The sequence below is a fragment of the Pleurodeles waltl genome, chromosome 3_1, assembly GCF_031143425.1.
Source record: "Pleurodeles waltl isolate 20211129_DDA chromosome 3_1, aPleWal1.hap1.20221129, whole genome shotgun sequence".
In the NCBI taxonomy this organism is placed as follows: Eukaryota; Metazoa; Chordata; class Amphibia; order Caudata; family Salamandridae; genus Pleurodeles; species Pleurodeles waltl.
The window spans coordinates 441,921,303-441,943,905 of NC_090440.1; the positions used below are offsets into that span (position 1 = coordinate 441,921,303).

General features: G+C 44.4%; 1 protein-coding gene across 2 annotated transcripts in view; it reads right to left on the reverse strand.

The window, feature by feature from the left end:
* MRPS11 (mitochondrial ribosomal protein S11) overlaps nucleotides 1-22,603 on the reverse strand; it is a 157,901-nt gene that overhangs the window by 64,687 nt on the left and 70,611 nt on the right. For both annotated transcript variants that reach the window (XM_069222724.1, XM_069222722.1), the window contains one exon: nucleotides 17,829-17,958. In XM_069222724.1, coding sequence (XP_069078825.1) covers nucleotides 17,829-17,958 — 130 coding nt within the window. The remainder of the gene's footprint in view (nucleotides 1-17,828; nucleotides 17,959-22,603) is intronic.

A 22,603-nucleotide genomic window follows, 5' to 3' on the forward strand; every position in this document is an offset into this window, starting at 1 on the left:
TGGCGCAGATACATCCAAGGCAAGACCTCCTCTCCCCCTTACTCACCCTCGCTACCGCTATTTCAATTGCCGGGCACTCAAATCCTCTCAATGCATCACGACACGCGGGAAATAAACACACTGAAGGCGAGCGATCTATATTCTAGCTCTGTAATGTGCACCTTTGCGGAACTGGTGTCTGCCGGAGTGTTGCACAACGGGGCCTTCTTGACATACAGCGCCATTAAGCGGCTACTTAATAACATCTGGGGGGTCGGTAGCGCTGAGCCCCCCCGAGACCCCATTACTTACCATTATCCTGACCATAGGTTGCACAAAAGGCATTATAACTAAATTGTATAAAGCATTGATGGCGGCGGTTTGCACCACTCTGCCGCATGCTAAGGCACGATGGGACTCTGTCCTCCCTTCGCCACTTTCTCAAAAGACTTGGATCGCAGCTCTTGCAATGATCAAATCAATATCCCGTAATCCTCGTCTGCGATACACCCAATTCAACTATATTCACCAATCATATTTATCCCCAGCCCGCATCCAAAGAATATATCCGAGCACAAGCCCGACATGCCCAAGATGCGCCACTCCAGCAGCTAACTTTTACCATATGGTTTGGAGCTGCCACTCAATAAACTCGGCTTGGCTCCGGGTTACAGACGTCACAACAGACATCTCATCTCACACTCTGTCACCCACGCCAGATTCCTGCTTACTTGGCATACGCCACCGCACCAGAGGGGATAAACAAATACATAGATTCATAGACTTAGCATTCGTTGTTTTCAAACGGTTAGTAGCAACGCATTGGAAAGCACCACACGTCCCTTCCCACATGACCTGGCTTCGCGAGTTACATTGTCGTGCGCAGGCTGGAGCCCAGACACTCCGCTCATTGCAACACAAAGGCCTCATACAGGAGGGCCCCGAGGTGTGGGACACATTTGTGGTGGTAATAGAAGCCAGAGATGATATGTATCCCCCGTGAGCAGTGCATTTTACACACCCACCACATCTCTGGCTGACATCGTCAGTACGTCAATTACGCTGCCCTAACCTTTCTCACTCTCACTTACACCCGCCATCTATGCCCTCACTCCTGTCTACAATGTAATCTCACGACACACTAGGATACTTTCTCCACGGTCAAATGTACATGCAACCCATAACTAGGTTATCTAATATTACTTCTGCCTGGTACCCTTTTAAACTCCGCAAAACATAAGTCACATCTCAGTTATGACCCCCGCTTTATCCATATATATTAGCCGGACTCCTTCTTTATTCTTCCTCCTCTACCTGCTGTGGATTATCTACATTAGTAATGACATTAATAGCGTTTAGCTGCATCTTTAATTAGCAAATAGTTAAGCTCATAGTTTTCAAGCTGTAGGCTGTTTTATTTTCCTCACCTTAGCATGTTTATGCTGTCTAATATTTGCTTTCTTTGCCTGCCCCCTTTCCCCCCCCCTTTTTTTTTTTTTTTTCTTCCCTCTCCTCTTTCCGTTTCATTGTAACATTATTGTGTGTTAATGCTGTGCAAGTGTACATAAGCTAGCAAATGGATCGCAGAATTATTGACAGCCAAATTATTGTTGTGTGAATGTTCCGTTTAATAAACAGATTTAAAAAAAATAAAATAGAAGGAACCGCACTGAAGGTCCTCTACATACAAGTCACTGCACAATACCTTATTCCACACAAGTTACTGGATTTCGTATTGTGTAGCGGAGCCCTCAATTGTTTTATAACTTAAATAAACACTCCAGTAAATGTTAATTATTATAAGTTATTTTCATTACTCATGCTGAAGTGCTCTCTTTACAGTTCACTACATACATACTAGTGTTACATGCACTGTTTCGAATATCTGTTGACCTATATCTGTAGATGCTTTATTTATCTGCAAATGCATGATTTTCCATAGCCAAGAGTTTTAAAATACTCCATTTTGTGATGTGGTGTTGTTTTGTAGCATTCATTTGACCGCCAAACATAATTTCCATCTAATCCTCTAAAGCTAGTGGGTCTGAGTGACACTGACATCACTGATGGGACGAGAGAGATGTGGGGACCTCAGCTGGGATATGTTTTCGAAGAAACTAAAAGCTGGAATCTATGTGTCCATTAATCCCTAGGTGGAGCTTTTGACCTCCATTGAATGGGCTATTTCGGAACTGACCGCCCAAGGTGCCCATAATGCTCCACCTACTACTAGGATGCCAGTCCATATACCCTTGACAAATCTATCCCCAGCTCCCTCTCAACCTCTTAATTCAGTCTCCGCTAATCCTTCAAACCCACTACATGATGGCAACGACACAACATGCATTGCACAGAAAACCACTACTTCTCCAGATGATGGGGGTCCCATGAAGATTCCAGCCAATAAGCCTGTCTGGTTGCATGAGCTGCAGCCTTTAGGACGTGAGCCCCAACCTATCGGTTCTCTCGGCCCCACAATCTCCCTTCAATCTCCTACCAGAAGCATGCCCTTTTGTGGGTATGGTGGCCAATGTTCCTGCTTTAGTCACTGGTAATACTGAATCGCCCACACAGCTTAAAAATAAGATGTTTCACTGACCTACCAAACACAACGACTTCAAGACTGCAGAATGTGAAACACATCTTACTTACAAGGACGGTAGAGTGGGTGGGACCCATGCCCCAGCTAGCAGTGACTGTGATTATAAACTTTAAATCGCTGATGCAGCTTCATTTCTGAAAACCCTCATGGCCTGGGGTTGAGGGACCATATTAAAATAATGCCGCTAGGCTGTTTTTATAAACATTTACAACACAGGCCATTATTGGTCTTCCAAATAATCAGTCTACTCAAGCTCCACCCACTCCCTGAAAACAACTTTATGGCTAATAATCAGTTTCTTTCCCCTTTCGAACATAAATGACTTGGGTTGACAATACCAGGTACTCTTTAAGCTGGCAGGGTTTGATTCTGTGAACACGAGTGCTCCATGGAGGTTGCCATTTTCCGGGTTTGAATTCCACCCAACTCCAATTGAAGTTAATTGCTGGAACATTTCTAGTATGAATTCCAAGTTATCAGACAATGACTGGATGGCCCATATGCAAAATTTCGACACCATCTTGTCGAAAGAAAACCTGGGCCACTGAAGATATTGTTTGGAATGGCTACTTTAGTTATTGTGTTCCTGCCACTCCTCCCACCTCTGGAAGAGACTGTGGGGGATGAGTAAACCTACTCCAGACATCTTTTGACTACAAGATTGTGACTGTTGTGCTTGCACACTCTCACATCCACATTTTCTGGGTCTACTTTAAAAAACATTTTAACTTTTTACTTGTTAATTGTTATAAAGCTGTACACTCACATGCCAAAACGTAGCAGTGGCACCTTATTGTTTGCAATTGCTATTTTAAGAAACAGATCATATTCTATCATAAAGAGCTTTAACGTTATCTTAGGGGGGGGACTGTATTGCAAAATTAAGGAGTTTCCCCGTTCTGAATCGCTTCCAGCTTGAGGACTCAATGTCTTTCAGGACAGTGATGGAGAGCGGGGTGGGGGCGGGGAGTGGTATTTGGAAGACTACCAGGTTTTTACTTTTCTAATACTGCTGCCATTGTAGGGGACCAAGGCAACCAATTGCTCCCTTTATTGGCAGGGGCAGTAGCACTATTATTGACTTTATCTTTATATCACAACCACTTAGCACATATGTCCTACCTGGGGCACTAGAGCCAGCAGTTATAGCAATAATAATTCCAACGAAGTAGAATTTAGCTTAGAAGTTAGTGGCAAAGGCCAGCATGAGAAAGGGTCAATTAGTTTAACCGATGTGGATAAGGGGCTCAGGTGGTGGGCTGCTCATATTCCCAGACTGTTCCTAAACATTGTGAAAGACAGTTTGGCTCTGTTCTAAAGTTGTCTTCTATCTGAATCCTGTCCCAAATCCTCAACTGTTGATTCATTTATTACACTAGACCTCTACATCAGCAAGGCTTTATCCATCCCTAGCAAAACTAATAATCCCCGAACCTTCCTGGTTTGACAAAGAATGCAGGACGGCCAACACGCGCCAGAGGATGGCCCTAAATGCAAACACCAGAGCCCAGGCTGAGATAACAAGGGTGAGGTTTGCATACAAGTTGGTGACCAAGAAAAGAAAATGTGCTATTAAAGAAGAAACCTGGTTAATTTAGTTGCACCCTGTTCAGACAAACCTGTTCAGACTAAAACACCAAGGACTTCTGGAAAATAATTATTCAAATAATGATAGTGTTGGCATATCTGAAGGCAAGGAAAGTAACATTGTTGCTAACGAAAGGGTGGAATGTTTCAGGTTGGTTTACTGTTTGGCTACAGGTAACACCCACCTTAGCTTCCCACTGGATACCAAGTTTGAGCTACATGAAGTTATCACTGCTATCACTCTTAGTCCATCATGTAAGGCCCAGGCCTTGATGGGATTCCAATGGACCTTTATAAGGAAAACGTCGAGTTCTGGGCTCTGGATATCACTAATGTCTCAAACTCAGCTGTGTGCTCAAAATGTCCTCCTTCCTCACACACTGCGGTTATTGTACTGTAGAAAGCAGGCCCTTTATGTCATATCTGAATACCATGTAAAGGGCCCAGGGGTTTCCCAGTGAGTGGACAGGGCTTGCTATGCAATCCCAAAGTGTTCATCGCGTAGGCTCTCATTATTCTAATGAGACTACTGGATTTTGAGTGGCAGAATCGCCTGCGGTGTGGGAGACTGAGCCTGACCTACTACAGGTGACACCTGTCGCTCCAATCTGGGTTTTGCTCCTGCTAACTAGCAGTGCCTCATCTCCATCGAAAGATGGGATGATTGGGCAGCCGAGCGCATGACATGATTGATTTCTCAGGGAAACCGTGGTCACTCAGGTCTCATCCGTTTGTCTCAGTTACATTAGTCTCACATACACAATGACAAATAGAGGCAGTATAGGTTTTAACAATGCTTTAAAACGACTGCATTTAAGATAGCAAAGCATGGACTGCAATAACCAGGACGATACAGCATGACAAGATTAAAATTGGGACAAGGAGAGTAAAGCATAGAAATAACGCTACCATACTGTCACTAGAGTCAATAGACTAATTCCTACCTAGGCTATAATAGAGCACAGCATGTTAAGCTCTAATTCTGCCCTTCAGGTTCCCCTGGGAAGACATCATCACCCATACCTGAGCAAAGGCCTGAAGTCTGCATAAGCAGCTGTAGTGAAGCGTTTGGCAATCAGCATACAGTCATGGTTCTCTGGCCAGAATCTCCCTCTAACGTGTAAGAGACAGGGAGTTTTTTTTTTATAATAAAACAACTGATGTTCTGAGAAAATGTCCCTATGTAAGGATGTGTGTTTTTCTACGAAGGTCAGAGACAAAACTTGTACCACGTTCATCGGCAACCTATCTTACTACAGCCTTGAAAGAAGCACAGAGTGAGCAAGAATGTCTTATTTAAGAAGTAAGTGCCGGCCTAGGCAAAAACAGCTAGATAGAGTAAAATAAAACAAGACCGCAAAAAGTGGCTATTGTAAGAATAATAAAATTAAGCTGGATAAAATATATCTAGGTTAGAGTGCACAGCTGCAGGCCTAGTATACTAAAATAACATGCAAGAAGCTATAACCAAAATGGCTACACAACACTCTATTTAGGGGTACTGTGGTTGAGCAACCTTAGGTTTAACACAGAGGAAGCCAAGATATCTACAAATACACACAATTGTTAGCAAGTATGTTTTTAAATAAGAATCTTTTCACTTTAATAAGTGGATACAGTACAATTTCTGGGCTCTGCAATGTTATCCTACGGGAGGAAAAACAAGTTCTGCATCCAGGTATTTTTTGATGACTTACAGGACCAATCTCTGAGACTTAAGGCAAGCACTGGGCAAGGACTACACCAACAGATCACTTGTGCAGCAATGGGGAAGCCGGGTACAGAGGTGTACTATGGCATCGGGTGCCCAATATATTTCAATGGAGATTGGTCACCATGGAAAAAGGCTGCCGGCTCTGGCCCGGAGGCCAGCTGAGGTTAACCAAAAGGTAGTTTAAAAATGTGGGGTGCTTGGGGACGTAGGTGCACCTTTGGTCCTCTTCTCTGTGTGTCAGGGGCGATGGGTGCAGAGGTGTCCTTTGGTGTCTGATTTCTGTGTCCGGGAGTACTTGCGGTAAAAGGGTCATGTGATATGAGGCTGCAGGCGTCATCGGGAAGTAGAGGAGGGGTGAAACCACAGTAGACTCGAGGTCAGGAGAACTGGTAGACTTTGTTGACTCCAGGGGCCCACTTCAACTTGGGCCGAAGGCAACGGGTGAAGTGGTGGTTTTAGGCGTCTGGTTTCTCCCACCACAGAAGCCACAGGAGAGGGGGCCTGCATGAAGAGGGTGTCCAGGAGGGGTGAAACCAAAATGGACTTGGACCCTGGAGAAACTTGGTGGTACCGGTGGTCCACTTCAGCTCGTGTCAGAGACAGCGGGTGCAGTGGGGACTTCAAGTGTCGGGTCTTTGTGGTTCGGAGTTTTCAGAGTCCCTTCTTCAGAGTTTGTTGGGGAACAGGTCCGCTTTTCACAGGCGGGCTTGAGTCTTTTTTTTATTTTTTTTAACAATGGCAGTCCTCCCACGTTTTTGGAATCACAGATGCAGGAGGAGTTGCCTTTTGGTGCAGATTTCGACAAGGGGTGCAGACAGTTTGGTGGGGTTGGTACCAGGTCAGCTGCTTCTTTTCTCCTCTTCTGCTATTGCAGCTCTTCAGTGTCCCTGGTCTTCTTAGGTCATCAGGATCTGCTTCTCTGGTGACAGGGGCTCCCCTAAAGACTGAATTTAGGGGCATTAGGTGCGTGTAGGGCCGTAGCCAATAGGCTACTGACCCTTGGGGTCACTATGCTCCCTATATGACCACTTTGTGTGGGAAGGGAGCATAACCCTGTCCCAGAATTCCAACATACGCGACCATCAAGATGGCTGCTTCTGAAAAATCGTGTCTATCTTGCAGTAGACCACTTTAGGGGTGGTACTAGTCTGCAGTGTCACGCCTACCTGACTCGCTAATTTTCCTGACTATCCAGATGTCAAATGCGCTCTGGACAGGGAGTGTAGCTTCCGCTCTTGTGATAGGAGACAGATTCACATTTCAAAGGCAGGAGCCCATTGAGGCTTGCTGCGTTAGGAAGGCTAATCAGCAGGTTATCCTGTGGGAGGGAATGCTACACCCTTTTCCTGTATAGGCTTTTGTTCTGGACATTCTAAAGCAGAGGGCTCTCACCCTAGTGGTCAAGGATGGTGTCTTAGGTGGCAGGCTGGCAGAAGCTAGTCAGCAAGCACACCAGAGGCTGGTAGGATTTCAGGGGGCACCTCTAAGGTGCCCTCTGGTTGCAAATATTGGTAAATCCAAAACTGGCATCAGTGTGTATTGGTGAACCTAATATGAGATGTTTGATACCAAACATCCTTATTTTCAGTGAAGCCATCATGTAGCTGGGAAACCCATACTGACCAGTGTCCAGCACATGCATTTAAAATAGCTTCCCAGGTCACTTATTGTGCATGGGAATCGACAAAGACATAGTAGGGGCATATCTGCTCATGCAGATACGCCCTCACATGTAATATAATGCACCATGCCTTAGAACTGCTAGAGGGGTGACTTACATATATTGCATGCAATGTTAGGGGACATGGCACACAGGCTGTGTTTTCACTTGTGTCTGCACCAAGACACAAAGCCTACAATGGCAGCCTGTCATGTGCTTGGTGAGGTGTCCCTTAGGGTGGCACAAGCCATGCTGCAGCCCTTAGGGACCCTCTGTATTACCCCAGGCCCTCGGTACCAGTGGTACCATCTACTACAAACTTACAGAGGATGCTAAAGGTTTTGCCAACTGGGGAAACAACTGCGCAGTTTTTGGGAAAGAGATCTGGCACTGGGGACCTGGTGAACAGGAACCAAGTGCACTTTCAGTCAAAATCACATCAGGTACCAGGCAAAAAGTTGGGGGTAAGCATATCAAAAGAGACGCTTTCCTACAGGTACCTGTTTTAAAAAAAGGGAAATAGGCAAGATCCCCAATGTTACTGGCCAATCTCTCTGCTTCAGTCATCCAGCAGATGGCCGAATTATACTACACAGGACCGAATCACAGGCTGAAGATACCAAAACCCTTTCTGTAGTCTAGTATGCCTTAAGGGAAAATAGTGGGCACCTACGAACAGTGTCTTCATCTGCACTTGAATATCTGCACATATATCATAGCCAAGAGAGAAGCACTATCTCTCTTATACAAAGCTGAGTAGTGCCTTTAGTACGGTTACCCAAGCAAAGCTGAGGGCCATTCTGAACAAAATGGGGCTAGCTTGGGATCTGATTAACTTCCTTTGTGCATTAGACTCTGGAGTTTCAGCATCAGTAAGGTATGAGGCAAACATTCAGTTTATCATGTGATTGTTCTTTAACATGCAGGCCCGGAAGAAGACGCCATGAATTAAATATGAGAAAGTGTCATGAACTAGGATTAGCAGGTTTTTTGGTTAAGGCCTTCTCGAGGCATTCTCAACCATCCATCCTTCTGGCGTTGGTATATTAATTAACAAAATTTTGAGTAAACAGAACACTATTTAGAATCCTTAGCAAAAAATATAAGTGCCTTGCATGATGTCACACAAAAAAACTAAGAAGTACGACTACTGTACTGTACTAGTTTGATGTTAAACAATATTAGTTTTGGGAAAGCCAATAGCTATGGGTTTCATGTGCAAAACAGCGTTAGCACATCAGGGCAAGACACTTACTTTGAGGCTGATGCGGATGCAGACAGAGGGCTATTTTTGTAAAGTAGTCCCTCGTGCAATTCAATTAAGCTACTTGAATGGTGGTGGAAGGACACATCTAATAACCGAGAGCATACGGAGGGATATATTTAATCCACTGGGCTGAGTCAGGGCATAATTAACAAAATCGCAAGCCAATGGCTGAAAAGGGCAGACCGATATCCCGCTATGTGCACAATGTTAGCTACAGGTCCATTTGATGTCTAGACTTAAAAGAAAAAAACGTCAGGTGCTAGAAATCTGCAATACTCCTCTGCATTATATGCTATTTATTCATCTGCTATTCATAGTCGAAGGTTTCTTATTCCGATTTACTGACAAGCGTTACTTTGGTCACTTGGTGCTCGCGAAATTAAACGCTACGTGTCTTATGCAGCTCGCCTCCTGGTTTCTAGTCACTATCACAGCAAAGCGGCAGAGATCTTACTCGGGAGAAACGGAGCTGACTTTCTGGGCATCAGTAAAAAAAAGAAGGCGGCAGGGGGTGATAGTTGGGAAAACACTAGGAACGCTTCCTCACTGTTTGGAAACGGACTCAAAATTATGTCAGTTGAGACGAAAAAGAGTGTCGCAGGAGGAGTGTCTCAACGACAGAGGGAAGTACAGAGAACACACGCGTGGATGCCTATAGGACACCCTGACTTGTTTTCACAGTAGCTCTTCGGGAAGTAAAAACCTAAATTCAGTTATTCATTTTGAACTGTAATGCCCACAATATCAAACCTTAGTAGGGCCAAAGTGGATAGAAATCAGTAGAAGTATACCAAGCTAGTTACATAGATTTACATAAACAAAATCAAATGTGGACAGGGCAATGCCTCGGTTTTATTCGGTACTACACGCCTGTGGCCCAAAACCAGACACGCTGGCACATCTAAGGCAGACGGCGAAATGGACCAACTGAAAGAAAACATAGTAAAATCAAGGAAGCTGCTACCCATTCGGGTTAGAAAGCGTCAACACAAATAGATAACGTTTTAAGAGGAATTTATATGTAGTATTCCAAATGTCAATGTATTAAATTTCACATGGTTTACTGCTTTCGAGAGTATTTTTTTATTTATAATTGTTTTAAAAAAGCGCACTTATCACCCAAAAGATATCGTGGCGCTGGTCTCCGTCTTTCCACAAGGACAGTGCTGCCATCTAGTGGAAATTGTACAACAAGCTCCTTTATATCTTAATCTACGTCAAACCCGTGTGTATGTATTGCAAACTAACACTTCTATAAAAGTGAAATAACAGGACTGCATCATGCCACACCAAAGAGCAAAGCACATATTTGATAATGTATAACATGAAAGTCGTTCCTTGTGAAAATGCAATCCTCCGAAATGATAGCAACCAAACACATCAGGAAACACCTAGAACGAAAAAGTTAGTTTTCTTACTTGAGAAGGGATATGGTGCTAAGGCTAACCATGATTTTTTAAAGACAGATAGGGAGATTATAGCCAGCAAAGCCTGGCAGTGATTGCCGATGTCAGAGACCCTTTGTTCCAAACAAGTATGCTCAAACACAAGGGCGGTATGGGCACTGAGATGATCTACACAAGCAGCAGGCTGGAGAAAAAAACATAAATAAAGAACATCTTCCCCAAGAACATGCTTCCTAGAATTTTCACGACTTGCATTCCAAAAAGTTTGTATCCATAATGGTGAACCTCTATCATTCAAGGATTTGTAAAGCGCAGCAAGTCACCAGTGAGGGTCTCAAGGCGTTGGAGTTGCTAACTGCTCTGTGGGGATCTGATCATTCGAACAGACAGGCCTTGAGTCCTTCCTGGAATTGCTAGAGCGATAAGGCAGTCCTGAGCAGGAAGGGAAGGTCGTTCCAAGCTTTGGCCACCAGGTTTGTGAAGGAACATCCTCTGTCTTGCCTTGACTGATCTGGGGGATGTCTGCGAGGAAGAGGGAGGCTGATCGTAGGAGTCTGGTTGGTTGGTATAAGGTCATGGGTTTGTTGATGTATGTTGGTCCTTCATTGTGCAGGACTATGTATGCCCAAGTCAACATCTTGAACTGGCATCTCTTCTGGATCAAGAGCCACTATAGCTTCTTGAGGTGGGGGTGATATGGGTTCGTCTTGGGAGGCTGAGGATGTGTCTGGCCATTGAGTTTTGTATTGTCTATAGTCTCTTCAGGAGGCATGCAGTGATTCCAACATAGAAGGTGTTCCTGTAGTCCAGTCTGCTGGTGACGAGGTCCTGCATGACAGTCCTTCTGGTGCTAGCTGGAAGCCACCTGAGGATCTTATGGAGCTTGCGTAGGGTGTGGAAGCAGGCAGGTGAAACTGCGTTTATCTGTTTCTTCATAGATAGCTCGTCGAGGTTATGGGTGAGGTCTATCGTAGCGGGGGATGGGCAGAGTTCAGCAGGCCACCAAGCATCGTTCCATGGTGAGGTGTTTCCAAAGATGAGGACTTCTGTCTTATCCATGCTGAGCTTGCACCAGTTGTCCTTCATTCACTCGGCGAAGCTCATCATTCATCTGTGGAAGTGGGCTCGTGTGGTGTAGGGGTCTTCTGACAACGAGAGGATAAGTTTGGTGTCATCAGCTTAAGAGATGATGTTGAGCCTGTGTGATCTAACAGGGTTGGATTGGGGGGGGTCATGTACGTATTGAGAGGGTAGAGCTGAGGAAACATCCTTTGGGTGAGGCAATTCATTTGATGGCTTCTCCCTGGATTCTAATGTGGTGGAGTGTGTTGTTCAAGATGTGATGGGAGACGGTGTCAAAGGCGGCTGATAGACCCAGGAGGATGAGAGCTGCTGTTTTGCCACGTGCTAGGAGGACCATGGTGTCTGCGATTAGGGCTGTCTCTGTGCTGTGGTTGGCACAGGATCCGGACTGGAAGGGATCCAGGTTGTTGTGTTCCAGACGTTCAGAAATTGCTGGCTGATTGCTTTTTTGAGAACCTACGCTAGAAAGGGGAGCAGGGAGATGGGCCAGTAGATCTTCAGTTCTGCTGGGTCGGTGTATGGTTTCCTCAGGAGGGGTCTCATTTCAGCGTGTTTCCAGTCCTCCGGGAAGGAGGCAGAGGCGATGGAGGTGTTCAGGATTTTCTTGAGCTCGTCGCCAATCGTCTTGCTCCAGAGGTTGAAGACATGGTGGAGACAGGGTCAGTGGGTGCTCCCAAGTGCAAGTAGTTAATAATGGAGATAGTGGCTCGAGTTCTGAGAGGGTTCCAATGGGTGAGCAGGTGTTTGGGGTTTGCATTTGTGGGTGTGAGCAAGGTGATGCTGTCAACGGCGGGAATTGTGGTTTTAAGTGGTCATAGATGACCGAGGTCTTGTTGTGGAAGAAATCCACCAAGGTGTCACACAGTTCTTGAGAGGGGGTGATGTTGTTCCCAGAGGCTGTGGGGTTGGAGAACTCCTTCACTATGGTGAATAACTTCTTGTAGCAGTTAGTGCGGACTTAATGCGGTCTGCTAGGGCTTCTTTTTGTTTCTTGTAGCAGTTCCTTACGCAAAGAGGCCCAGAAGGCCACAGAGGGCTAGATCCTGCAGGAGGCCTGGCAAGAAAAAGACCTAGTGCCCAGATGTCTGCTTTTAGGTGCTAAGGGCTACAGGACTGACCGGAGGGAACATTCTCAGCAGCTGGAGACTAATCTGACCTGGGCATCCCACTTAGTGTATTAGACCTCCACTCCATCACTGAGAGTCTGAAATTGCACTAATGTACTGGTTCACTGCGAACTGTAGTTTTTTTTTAATGGTGTTTTAAATTTTTCCAGGCACCTCTTGGCCTTAAAACCTACAAGGTTCCCCTTAAGATATTTTAATGATCTTGGTGTCTCTTTGCTTATTAAAGTGTTCTCTATTTTGAGTTACAGGGAGAATATGATGTTGATCCATCACAGGAGGTTTCACTACCCCCAAAAAGAGATACCTTGAGAGCAGAATCCACTGCCGGTGAGACGCTGGAGGACAGCAGCCACATTGAGAGAAGAATTCTGGGGGAAGAGGTAACAGAAACGGTAATCGTGCTCACATATAAACACTTATTAACAACAGGCCAGACAACATACAGTCGCAGAAAGCACGCTGAGAATTAGACTTAGGGGACAGGGAAGACACAGACTGGGAGAACGCATGGATGCATCCCCATGAAGTTGTGAATAAGGCGAGCCCGAGGCTTATCCAAGTTAACAATTCTGCAGAGGGCGTACTTTAACGGAAATAGGTTAAACAAAATGGGAAGGGATTCCTCATCAAACTGCTTGAAGTGTGTGTTCTTTGAGGGACCCTTCATTCACACGGTGAGGGCCTGCACACACATCAAGCCATATGTGAGATCACTGCAGAACTGTGAGAAACCCTGGAAGTACACATCCCAGCAACCCCACAATTTGTACTGCTAGGTATCTCTGATGACATGGACCTACCGAGCAAGCAATTACTGTTTTGCAAGCTCGGATTTGCAAAAAAGGACATGGCAAAATGCTAGGGGAACCCACTGGCCCCCACAAAGAGATGTGGTTTCTGGGAAGGACCCACTGCTTGGAAGTCAAAAGTGTGATGTAGACAGCAAAGGGCTGCTCCAAAAAGTATCAGCAAATATGGATGGTTTAGTGCAGTTTGGAGACAATAGTATGGTCTGATATGAGAGAACAATATGTCCCTGAAAATGTACCCGGCAGGCATCGCAAGCTCAGTCAATGACCCAAACCAAGAAAATGTCTTATTTCTTCCCCATCAGATATGGGTGTGAAAGACTGGTCTGGTGACTAACAGAAATGGGGTTGGATGGTGATAGGAGCAGAAGCCCGCCCCGAGGAGAGTAGATGATCAGTGACATGTCGATGTGTAATTACTACTGGCATTTGAATGTTGTGTTAAGAAAGTACAATAAAATAAACTTTAATAAAAAATAAAACCTCTAGTTTTCTGAATTGCTTCGGGATTTTATTGTGTTCTTTTCTTTGCTTTAAACTTGTTGACATGGATTGAGCTTAAAACTCACTTCTCTGAAGACTGCAGCATGGGCCATAACCACCAGGTGTTGAGCAGAGACTCAAAAATATGTTTTGACTTAACCAAATTGTTTTTAGCAAGTTGGTAAGGGTAACTCCTGATTTAATAACCAATTTGTGACAGGGATGAATTGAAATGCGAATATAGAAAACAGCAAATTGACCTGCTTCTATATAAAATTAAGGGTACTGGGCAATGGCATGCTAGCCTCCAGATATGTATGCAATTCTACAGAATACTACAATACAATTAACAGAACATAAATAAACAGGCAACATGAGAATTTTGTTGCATCTGTACAATGGCTTATTTGTACCTTTGCTCTGTGCGTCTCCAACTGCCTGCTGTTCACATAAGTTAATTATATTGTAGTAGTCTATACCGCTGCAAAAATCTCAGAAGATTATTATGCCATCGCCCTCCCTTTTTCCATTACTTTTTGGTAGTATCATGGCAGACTCATGTTTTCTAGATTAATTGACTTTTTAAAATCATAATTTCTTTTCCAAGTCATTAACACTTTGAGGTGTATCACAGGGAGTGTTCTCTCTCAAGTGAGCACTGGGGCGCCTGCTTAGCCTATTTTTGTGGTGTACACCAGTGGTTCCCAACCTTTTGACTTCTGTGGACCCCCATTTTATCAATACTGGAGCCCGGGGACCCCCAATGAATCATTATTTGAACAAGGGACCGCAAAGGAGTCATTACTGATAGCTGGGAACTAATATTTTTACATTTTCAAGCAGCCGCGGACCCCCTGAGGAGGCTTCGCGGACCCCCAGGGGTCCCCGGCCCACAGGTTGGGAACCACTGGTGTACACCAAGAGATGAAGCGCACACACATATCGTCTTCCAATACCACAAGACAGCCCATTAATTGTGAGTGCCTAATGCAGGGGTCTTCAACCTTTTCGCCAATGAGACCTACTTATGTTCAATGGAATTCCTCCCGAGCTACTAATATGTAGTATAGTGAACCTATCAAACTAGATTACATTAGTGACTACACTATGCACATTTACCAGCAGTGAACACTTTCATACATCAGGCAGGTTTGCCAGCAGTAATGTAAAAAAGGCTTTGCCGCTTTGGGGTGCCTTGTTACTGATTATACATAACAGCCATAGCTGCAGTGCTCCTGGCACCAAGATAATAATGTTATCTTGGGAGTAAATCTCCTCAATGCCAAATGAATTATCAGTCAAAAACAGATAGATATTTATTTTGGAAATGCAACCATTATTCACGTAACATCAGCTTATGAGTTCTAAAAAGACACAAATTTTTCCCTCAAATACACTCATTACAATATTTGTAGACATATATTAATTGATCCCAGCAAAAGTGTTTGATTTACTAGGCTGGACTGTACACAAGAGCTACTTAAAGGAAGCTGGAGAGCTACCAGTAGCTCATGAGCTACTAGTTGGAGAGGTCTGGTCTAATGTTAAAAGGTCCGCTGCATCAAAGCTTTATTGCCGGTCCCCTGCTGATTCAAGGCAGCCTCTATTCAGGCGACCAAGGGTCCTCCTCATTAAAATCTCTCTTAAAAGGCACGTGTTTCTAAAGTAATACGTTTTTTCCCCTCAGTTATCCATACAAAGGAAATTTGACTTTTCGAAGGACGCTGAAGTAATTACAGCCTACTCCTCTCACCCTCTGTTCACCGCAGAAGAGGAACCCATTTAAATCCACAACCTGGTTTCACTTACAGTAGGTCCATCTTTAATGAACACTCCATGATTGAAAGAAACCTTGGAAAAGTTTCTACAAACGCACGCATTGGGCCTGGGCATATTGGTATATCATAGTGCTTTGCATATGCATCTTTTCTTCTGGCAGTCAATAGAGATCACTTCTAAATTGTGTGGCAAAAAGAAGAAGAAACTAGAAGGAGTTTCTCTATAAAAATGTCCTTAACTATGTGGACTGGCGGGTTCACGAATGATTGTTATCTTGTGTGTAGCAACTGCCATGCTGTCAACATATCCCTTTTGCAACTGCTATTCAAAATAGTTCTTACTTTCAAAACTTATATTAAAATAACAAGAACAACACTCTTTAAACATGTTCTGGTTGTATCTTTTGAAAACTGCACTTTTGTGCACAGGATTTTGCAGAAAGTATTTTTCTATCTTTGAAGTCAATGTCCTTGTGTTAAGTCAGATCATAATAATCAGAGATGTGTAGTTAGGACAACTGCATTATAAATTCACAGCATATGTGAACATAATGAGCTAGTAGTAGGCTAGTAGGTAGAGGTTAGATGCTAGGAGTCATGGAGGGCATTTTGAGTGTTTTCATTGCATAATTTCCTCTTCTAATACAGTCTTAAAGTCCCATCAAAACAAAAAGATCTAACAGGACATTGAATTTATTGAGTACAATCACTTGCATCATGTAGTATCCGAGTTCCAAATCCTCTACCACCTCCACGAGTAAGCCATGACTGCTTGCTATCACTACCACTCAAGAGTCAAGTGCATATAGGGAGTAACGTTGGTGTCCTTTATTTTAATTTAAATAAGATCTTAGGTACTAGAACACCAATGGGAAAAAACAGCACCCACTTAGGAGTCTGTCATGTAACCTACTGGCTGAAGGCACTGAGAAAGGTCTTACCATCTAATAGTAAGGTTGCAAACATGAAACACGTGGGTATATACACTAACAGGCAGGCAATAAATAGTGGGTGCACATTGGGCTGTGAATATTTGTGACCTGTATGTATTTTTGAAATGCAAACCATGTAATGAATTACAAAATTACCACTCATATGGGTTTCCAGAACCCCACTAATGAATATTAATTAGGCATGTCATATTTTGTGATCACCTGCAGTTGGCTGAATATACCAGCATGGTGGCCTGTAACGGATAGCACTACGCTATTTCTGCAATAGCATTCTCACACTGGAAACATTTATTTTTTTTTTTTTTTAAACAGCCCACATTTCTCAAAGGAACAGGTGATGTTACAAACAAAGTGCATTTCTTAGTATTCTGTATCAATCAAAGTTCAAAATACATGTATGAATATGGTGGAAGTTGTATTCATCCAATGCATCACAAATCCAATGAAACAACAGCAAACACGTGTTTTGTCAACAAGACTTTCTCAAGGCACAAGTGTAAGTACAGTCTAATGTCCTAGATATTATGCGAAGTTCACAGCATCGAGAAAGAGCAAAAATATTCTATTTGTAGTTGCCAAATCCTGAAAGATCATATAATATAGCTGGTGGGCACGGCCATGATAAGTCGTATTTAAGTCGTCCCGCGTAATGGAAAAAAGTAAGAATACAGGTCCGACTAAGGAATGGACTTTAAGGACTACTGTGGTGTGCCTTGGTAAAACAATATTGAATCTGTATGTGTTGTTTGATTCTTCAATCAACACAACTGCACCCAAAGTGGTTGGGTGCTATACCAGTTTGGCACCCTCAGCAGCACTATCTGCGATGGATGGACATTGTTTTTCTTAATTTACTATCCTCACATATAGGAGGTGCGAACCTGTAGCAAAGCCACTTTGTTTTGTATTTGATGTTACAAACATGTTTCCCATTTGTTAAGACCACATGAGAAGACAGCAGTAACTCAACATAATTACTACAGGGGAAGCTGTCCAAAGGGGAGTGCGTCTCCCTCACAAACGAGTTACAACCTTCTTTGAAAAGTCAGTAACTTTTCAATGGTTTGCAACTATAATTGCGATCCTAGACCATTAATACATCTCATTGCGAAGCATAAATAGGAACCAATGTCCCTTTCATGGGCACCCCTAACTGAGATTCAGAATAACAAATTCTGCAATTCAAAAAGTTTTTTCCAGATAGCAAACTGGGTTTAATACATTGTACAATGCTATTTGGCGGTTGCCAACCCTATGATTTTGCACACTGCACGGATTATGGTCACAAAAGAGATAAAGCAATCAGGTCTCTGGGCACTGTAACTGTGAACCAGAAACATCTATAATCAAATATGCATTGAATGAAAAAGGAGTCCTTACTGATGCTGCCGAGATACCAGCGGTTTGCGCTGCAATAGCTGTGCTCTTCTTGGCATTTTTGAAGCCCTCTGTGCCACAGGAGGTACGGGCAAGTGGCTCATTTCCAGGAGACGTGACCTGAATGTGCGTGCTATAGAAATAAAATGAGAAAATGTTGTAATACAAACCGCCATACATCAAACAAGGGATATCACAAGCATATCTAAGTATCATGTGTACATGGGAACAAAAAGAAAAAACTAAATCCAAAGGCCTACGTGCAAGCACACAAATGTAAGTGCCTCTTTTTGGAGAAAGAACACTCCAGCCTGCCCATCTTACAACCCGACCTGAAACAAATGGCATATACTATGTGTTATATTGGTTCTTATTCAGCTTTGCCACTTCCCCGTACTTCCCTCTTCCTTCCTTGCTCCTCCTCTCACCTATATTCCATCCAGAATCTATAATGTGAAGTACTGACCAAGGCACCCCAGTCACTCAGGAGACTGTTGATGACAAGCGTGGCTATGATGGTTGGCGATTGTGTAAATAAAGTTACTTGTACAACGACCATATTGCACTGCATTCTAACATACCATTAACCCTTTCCTCCCAACATTAGAAAACCACAATTTATTCCTACTACACTGCTTCTTACCTCGCATCCTAGCTCCAGTGTAAATATCCACTATGAGACCTGCCATTGAGACCCGATTGACCCACCTTCAAACACCATTCCACCGTTCCTATAGCTCGTATCTCATCATTTTCTTCAATCTCTTCTACTAAATGTCTACCTTTTATTCAATCTGCAGCCCCCTCCTACTCCTCCCTGTCGCTCATATTCAACCTGTAGATTATCAGGTCCCTTACTCTATCTTCCATAGTTCTGTCCTGTCATACACTTCTTTTTAACCACTTGTGTCTTTCGGGCCACTAACCACTTTGTTTCAACTTTACTTCCACTAATGTATTACTATTGCTAAACAAAATAAGCATTGGCAACGCAAATAGGTCTGACACTGGGCACCAGCCTTTTGGCTTTGACAGTTCTTGTTTTGTTATGTCATGGGTTTTGCCAAACTTTATTGCTGGGGAAGCTGCCAAGCCCTCTTCAGTCTAGAAAACACACCACCTAAATGCAAAAATATCTGTTGGGTGATGGGCACCAAGCCACCAGAATGACACCAATCACTTCGGGGGGGAAGAATGAAATCCCATCAACTGTCACAGTGCAATCCCTATGCATGAAGATGTAGACTGTGCAGACTCGGTGCACAATCTACACTTGCTGCTGTGATAGAATGTCCTCGCAAAGTACGTGTTACCATACTCTTTTTGGCTGGACTGGATCACTAGGATGACTTGGGCCCAGTGTCTCTTGATCCTTTTTTAGTATACTAGACAGGTGAGGGAGGGGGTGGGTAAGGTGTACAGGAGCCCTGACTGCCAATGTAGGCAGAACACATCTATGAGGGAAGGTTGCCAGAAGAACGCAAACGCTCAAAAGTTTGGACACTGCACTTCCTCAGCCATGGCGAATAGGACAAGCCAGGGTTCTGTTCATTGGGGAAGATGTCCTGCACCACCTCTGAGTTGAGCTGTACTTTGTGTGCTGTTAAGCAATGTCAGTGGAGTACGTCCGCCTTGGCCTTTAAAGATCCTGCAAAGTGCTGGGCAATCAGGGGGATGCCCTGAGAGTTCAGTCACTTCCAGAGGTGCACAGCCTCCTGGCACAGGGCCCACAATCCCACCCTGCCATATTTGTAGCAATACCACATGGTAACTGTGTTGTCTGCAAAAACCTACACCTGTTTCCAATTGATAGTCAAGAGGAATGCTTTCTCGCCAAATGAATCACTAGCAAGTTAATGTGGAGGTGGGCTTCTGCCAGAGGCCAACTATTTCTAATCTCTACCTCTGTAGCCTTAGGGTCTGTCACTGAGGGTTGAATCAGAATCATAGCCTGAATGTCCTTGACTTAGTGAGGCAGAGGGATGGCTCAGAAGAGCACAGTATCCGTGATGGCTCCAATTAAAGGGAGCCTTTGTGAAGGAGTCAGAAGTGGTTTTAGAAAGTTGATGGAAAAATCCAAAAATGTTGGTCATCTGAAGGTGGTATACAACTGTTAGAGGGAGACAGTCATCTAGGTATGGAAAGACTGATATTCCCCACTTCTGTAGGGGGCTGCGGCCATTACATCACCTCTGTGAAAACCTGAGGTGCGCTGAGGAATCCAAAGGGGAGCATGGAGAATCCTTGGCCTTCCTGAAACTACAGGTAACGGGTGTGGGACTGTACGATGGAAATGTGAAAATATGCATTTGAGTGAGCATCTTGAACTCGTGTTATGTGGGAAGAAGAAAGGAAAAAGTTCAGAGGGCACAGATAGAGGTGGAGGCCTCCACAGAAGTAACACCCAGTCTCGATCCCGATGCTGGCACTTGTTTACAGCTCCCCTAGACAAGATACTGTGCACTTCTCCTCAGAGTATGGACAAGTGGGGTGGGTGGCATGTCCGGAGGATAGCACATTGATAGTAGGGAGTATCCATGCTTGAAGATCTGGAGTACCCATGGGTCTGGGGTGATACGCCTCAGTCTGGGAGGTGAAAGGTGACTCGATTTGCTACCAGGCGATCATGTGCTGCAGAGGACAAATTAAAATGTTTTTGTGGTGGCATCAGAGGTGTGGAGGGTTCTGGGATGTGAGTAGTAGGCTGTCCCTGAGAGCATAGATGCTGTCTTCCTGCCACCCGGCCTCTAACCCGAAAAGGACCAGGAGGCCTTTTGTTGCTGACGCACGCATTTACACTGCCTCTGTGAATATTCCCTACTGAAGCTTTGAAAGGAGAGTTGTTAAAAGAACTGCCAAGCAGGCTGGGCTAGGCACAAAGAGTGGGCACATGGCTTACTCTCTTTAAATTTCTTTAAGGCTGAGTCAGTCTTTGCTCCAAACAATTTCAAGTTATCAAGGGCATATCCATGAGGTACTGCTGTCCGACGAAAAGACGATGGAGAGAATCCACACTGGGCCAAACTGCCCTAACCAGACAGTCAGTCGTGTCCAGGTCTAAGTGGATGGTGTACTTTTCACATCTTGACTGTTAGAAATGGGGTCTCTAGTTGTCAGTGGTTTGCACACTATCCAAGTAGGGTCAGGGGAGGTACACAGGTAAGATAACACCTGTTCACCCCCTTTCTATCCTAGCACACACCAGTTTAGGAAAATAGCACTAAATATCAGAATAAAACAAGATCAAAAACAACAAAAATCCAACATGCACAAGCAAAGATATGAATTTTCAAAGATTAAATCTTAGTAAAGCGCTTAGAAACAGAATAGCTCCAACTGGTGAGGTGTCACTGCCACAGTGCAGTGTCAGTTCCTTACTGCTACTGGGGAGGTGAGGCGTTGGTTCCTTACTGCTAGCCAGGGGAGGTGAGGCATAGATGTTGCGGTGGAGTCTGGTGTCATGGATGTCGGTGATACAGCACTCTGGAGTCATGCTATAGTGGGACTTCGGAGGTGCTGTAGTAGCATCAAGCTAGCATCGTCGGTCGCAGTCTTTGCATTCAACGGGGATCACGGCTCCAGTGCAGGCAGCGGCACAGAGTTACACAGCGTGGTCGGTTCCTAAGTCGCGCTAGCGTTGATGTGCTTGTTTCTTCTAGGTTATGTCAGAACTCAGTACAAAGGGCCCAGGAACTGGATTTGGCACCACCCCGCAAGTCATAACTCTCAGCAAGAGAGCCCATGTGCTGGCAGATTAAGTCTTTGCTATCTCTGAGACTTGTTAACAGGAGGCACGCTCAGTCCAAGCCTTTGGAGAACCTTTGGAAGCAAGATGTACAAAGCAAAGACCAGTCCGTTCGCTCTCAGTACAGAAGCAGCAAGCAGCACGCCAGCACGGCAAAGCAACAGGCAGAGGGGGAGTCCCTCCGTCAGCATCTAGCTCTTATTCCTGGCAGAATGTCCTCAGTCCAGAAAGATTCTAACTTTCTAGGGTCAGATGTGAAGTACTTATACCTATTCCCGCCTTTGAAGCAGGCAAATTTCAAAGAAAAGTCTTTGTAGTGCACAAGACCCTGCTGCTCCTACCCTGGCCCCAGAAACACTCCTGGGGGTTGGGGACTGCTTTTTGTAAGGACGGGCACATTCCTATTAAGGTTCAAGTGTCAGCTTTTCCCACCACTCTAGCTCAGGAAGGCCCATCAGGATATGCAGGGCACACCTCAGCTCCCTTTGTGTGACTGTCTAGAGTGAAATCACAAACAGCCCAACTGCCATCTTGACCCAAACGTGTATTCCACAGACATGCAGAGGCACAAAATGGTTAAGCAATGTGTTAATTATTTGTGCAATGACCCACACCTGGTTGGAAAAATAGAACTTAATTTAATAAATAAAACAAGATGAAAATGACAAAAAATCCAATAAGTGAAAGTCGAGATATGAATTTTTAAAGAATAAATGTAAAACAGCACTGTGAAGCAATAAGTGCGTAAAGAGGATGTCTGGTCATGCTGGACCGAGGCAAAGTCAAAATTTCAGGCCGACCGCGATGGAGCACAGGCTGGCTACACCAACCCACTTGGGCAAGCTGAAGAAAAGTACCTTGATCCGGGATGTGTTACTGTTGAAGATATGAGGTGAAGATGAAGCAATGCATCAGTTTCGAGCCACTCAGTGGACGAGATGTATCGGTTTTCTCCACGCAACGGTGGCAATGCTGCGGTTAAGAGAGCGGCATGTTGGTTTCGAATTCAATGCGCGACTGACTCCTGCAGTGC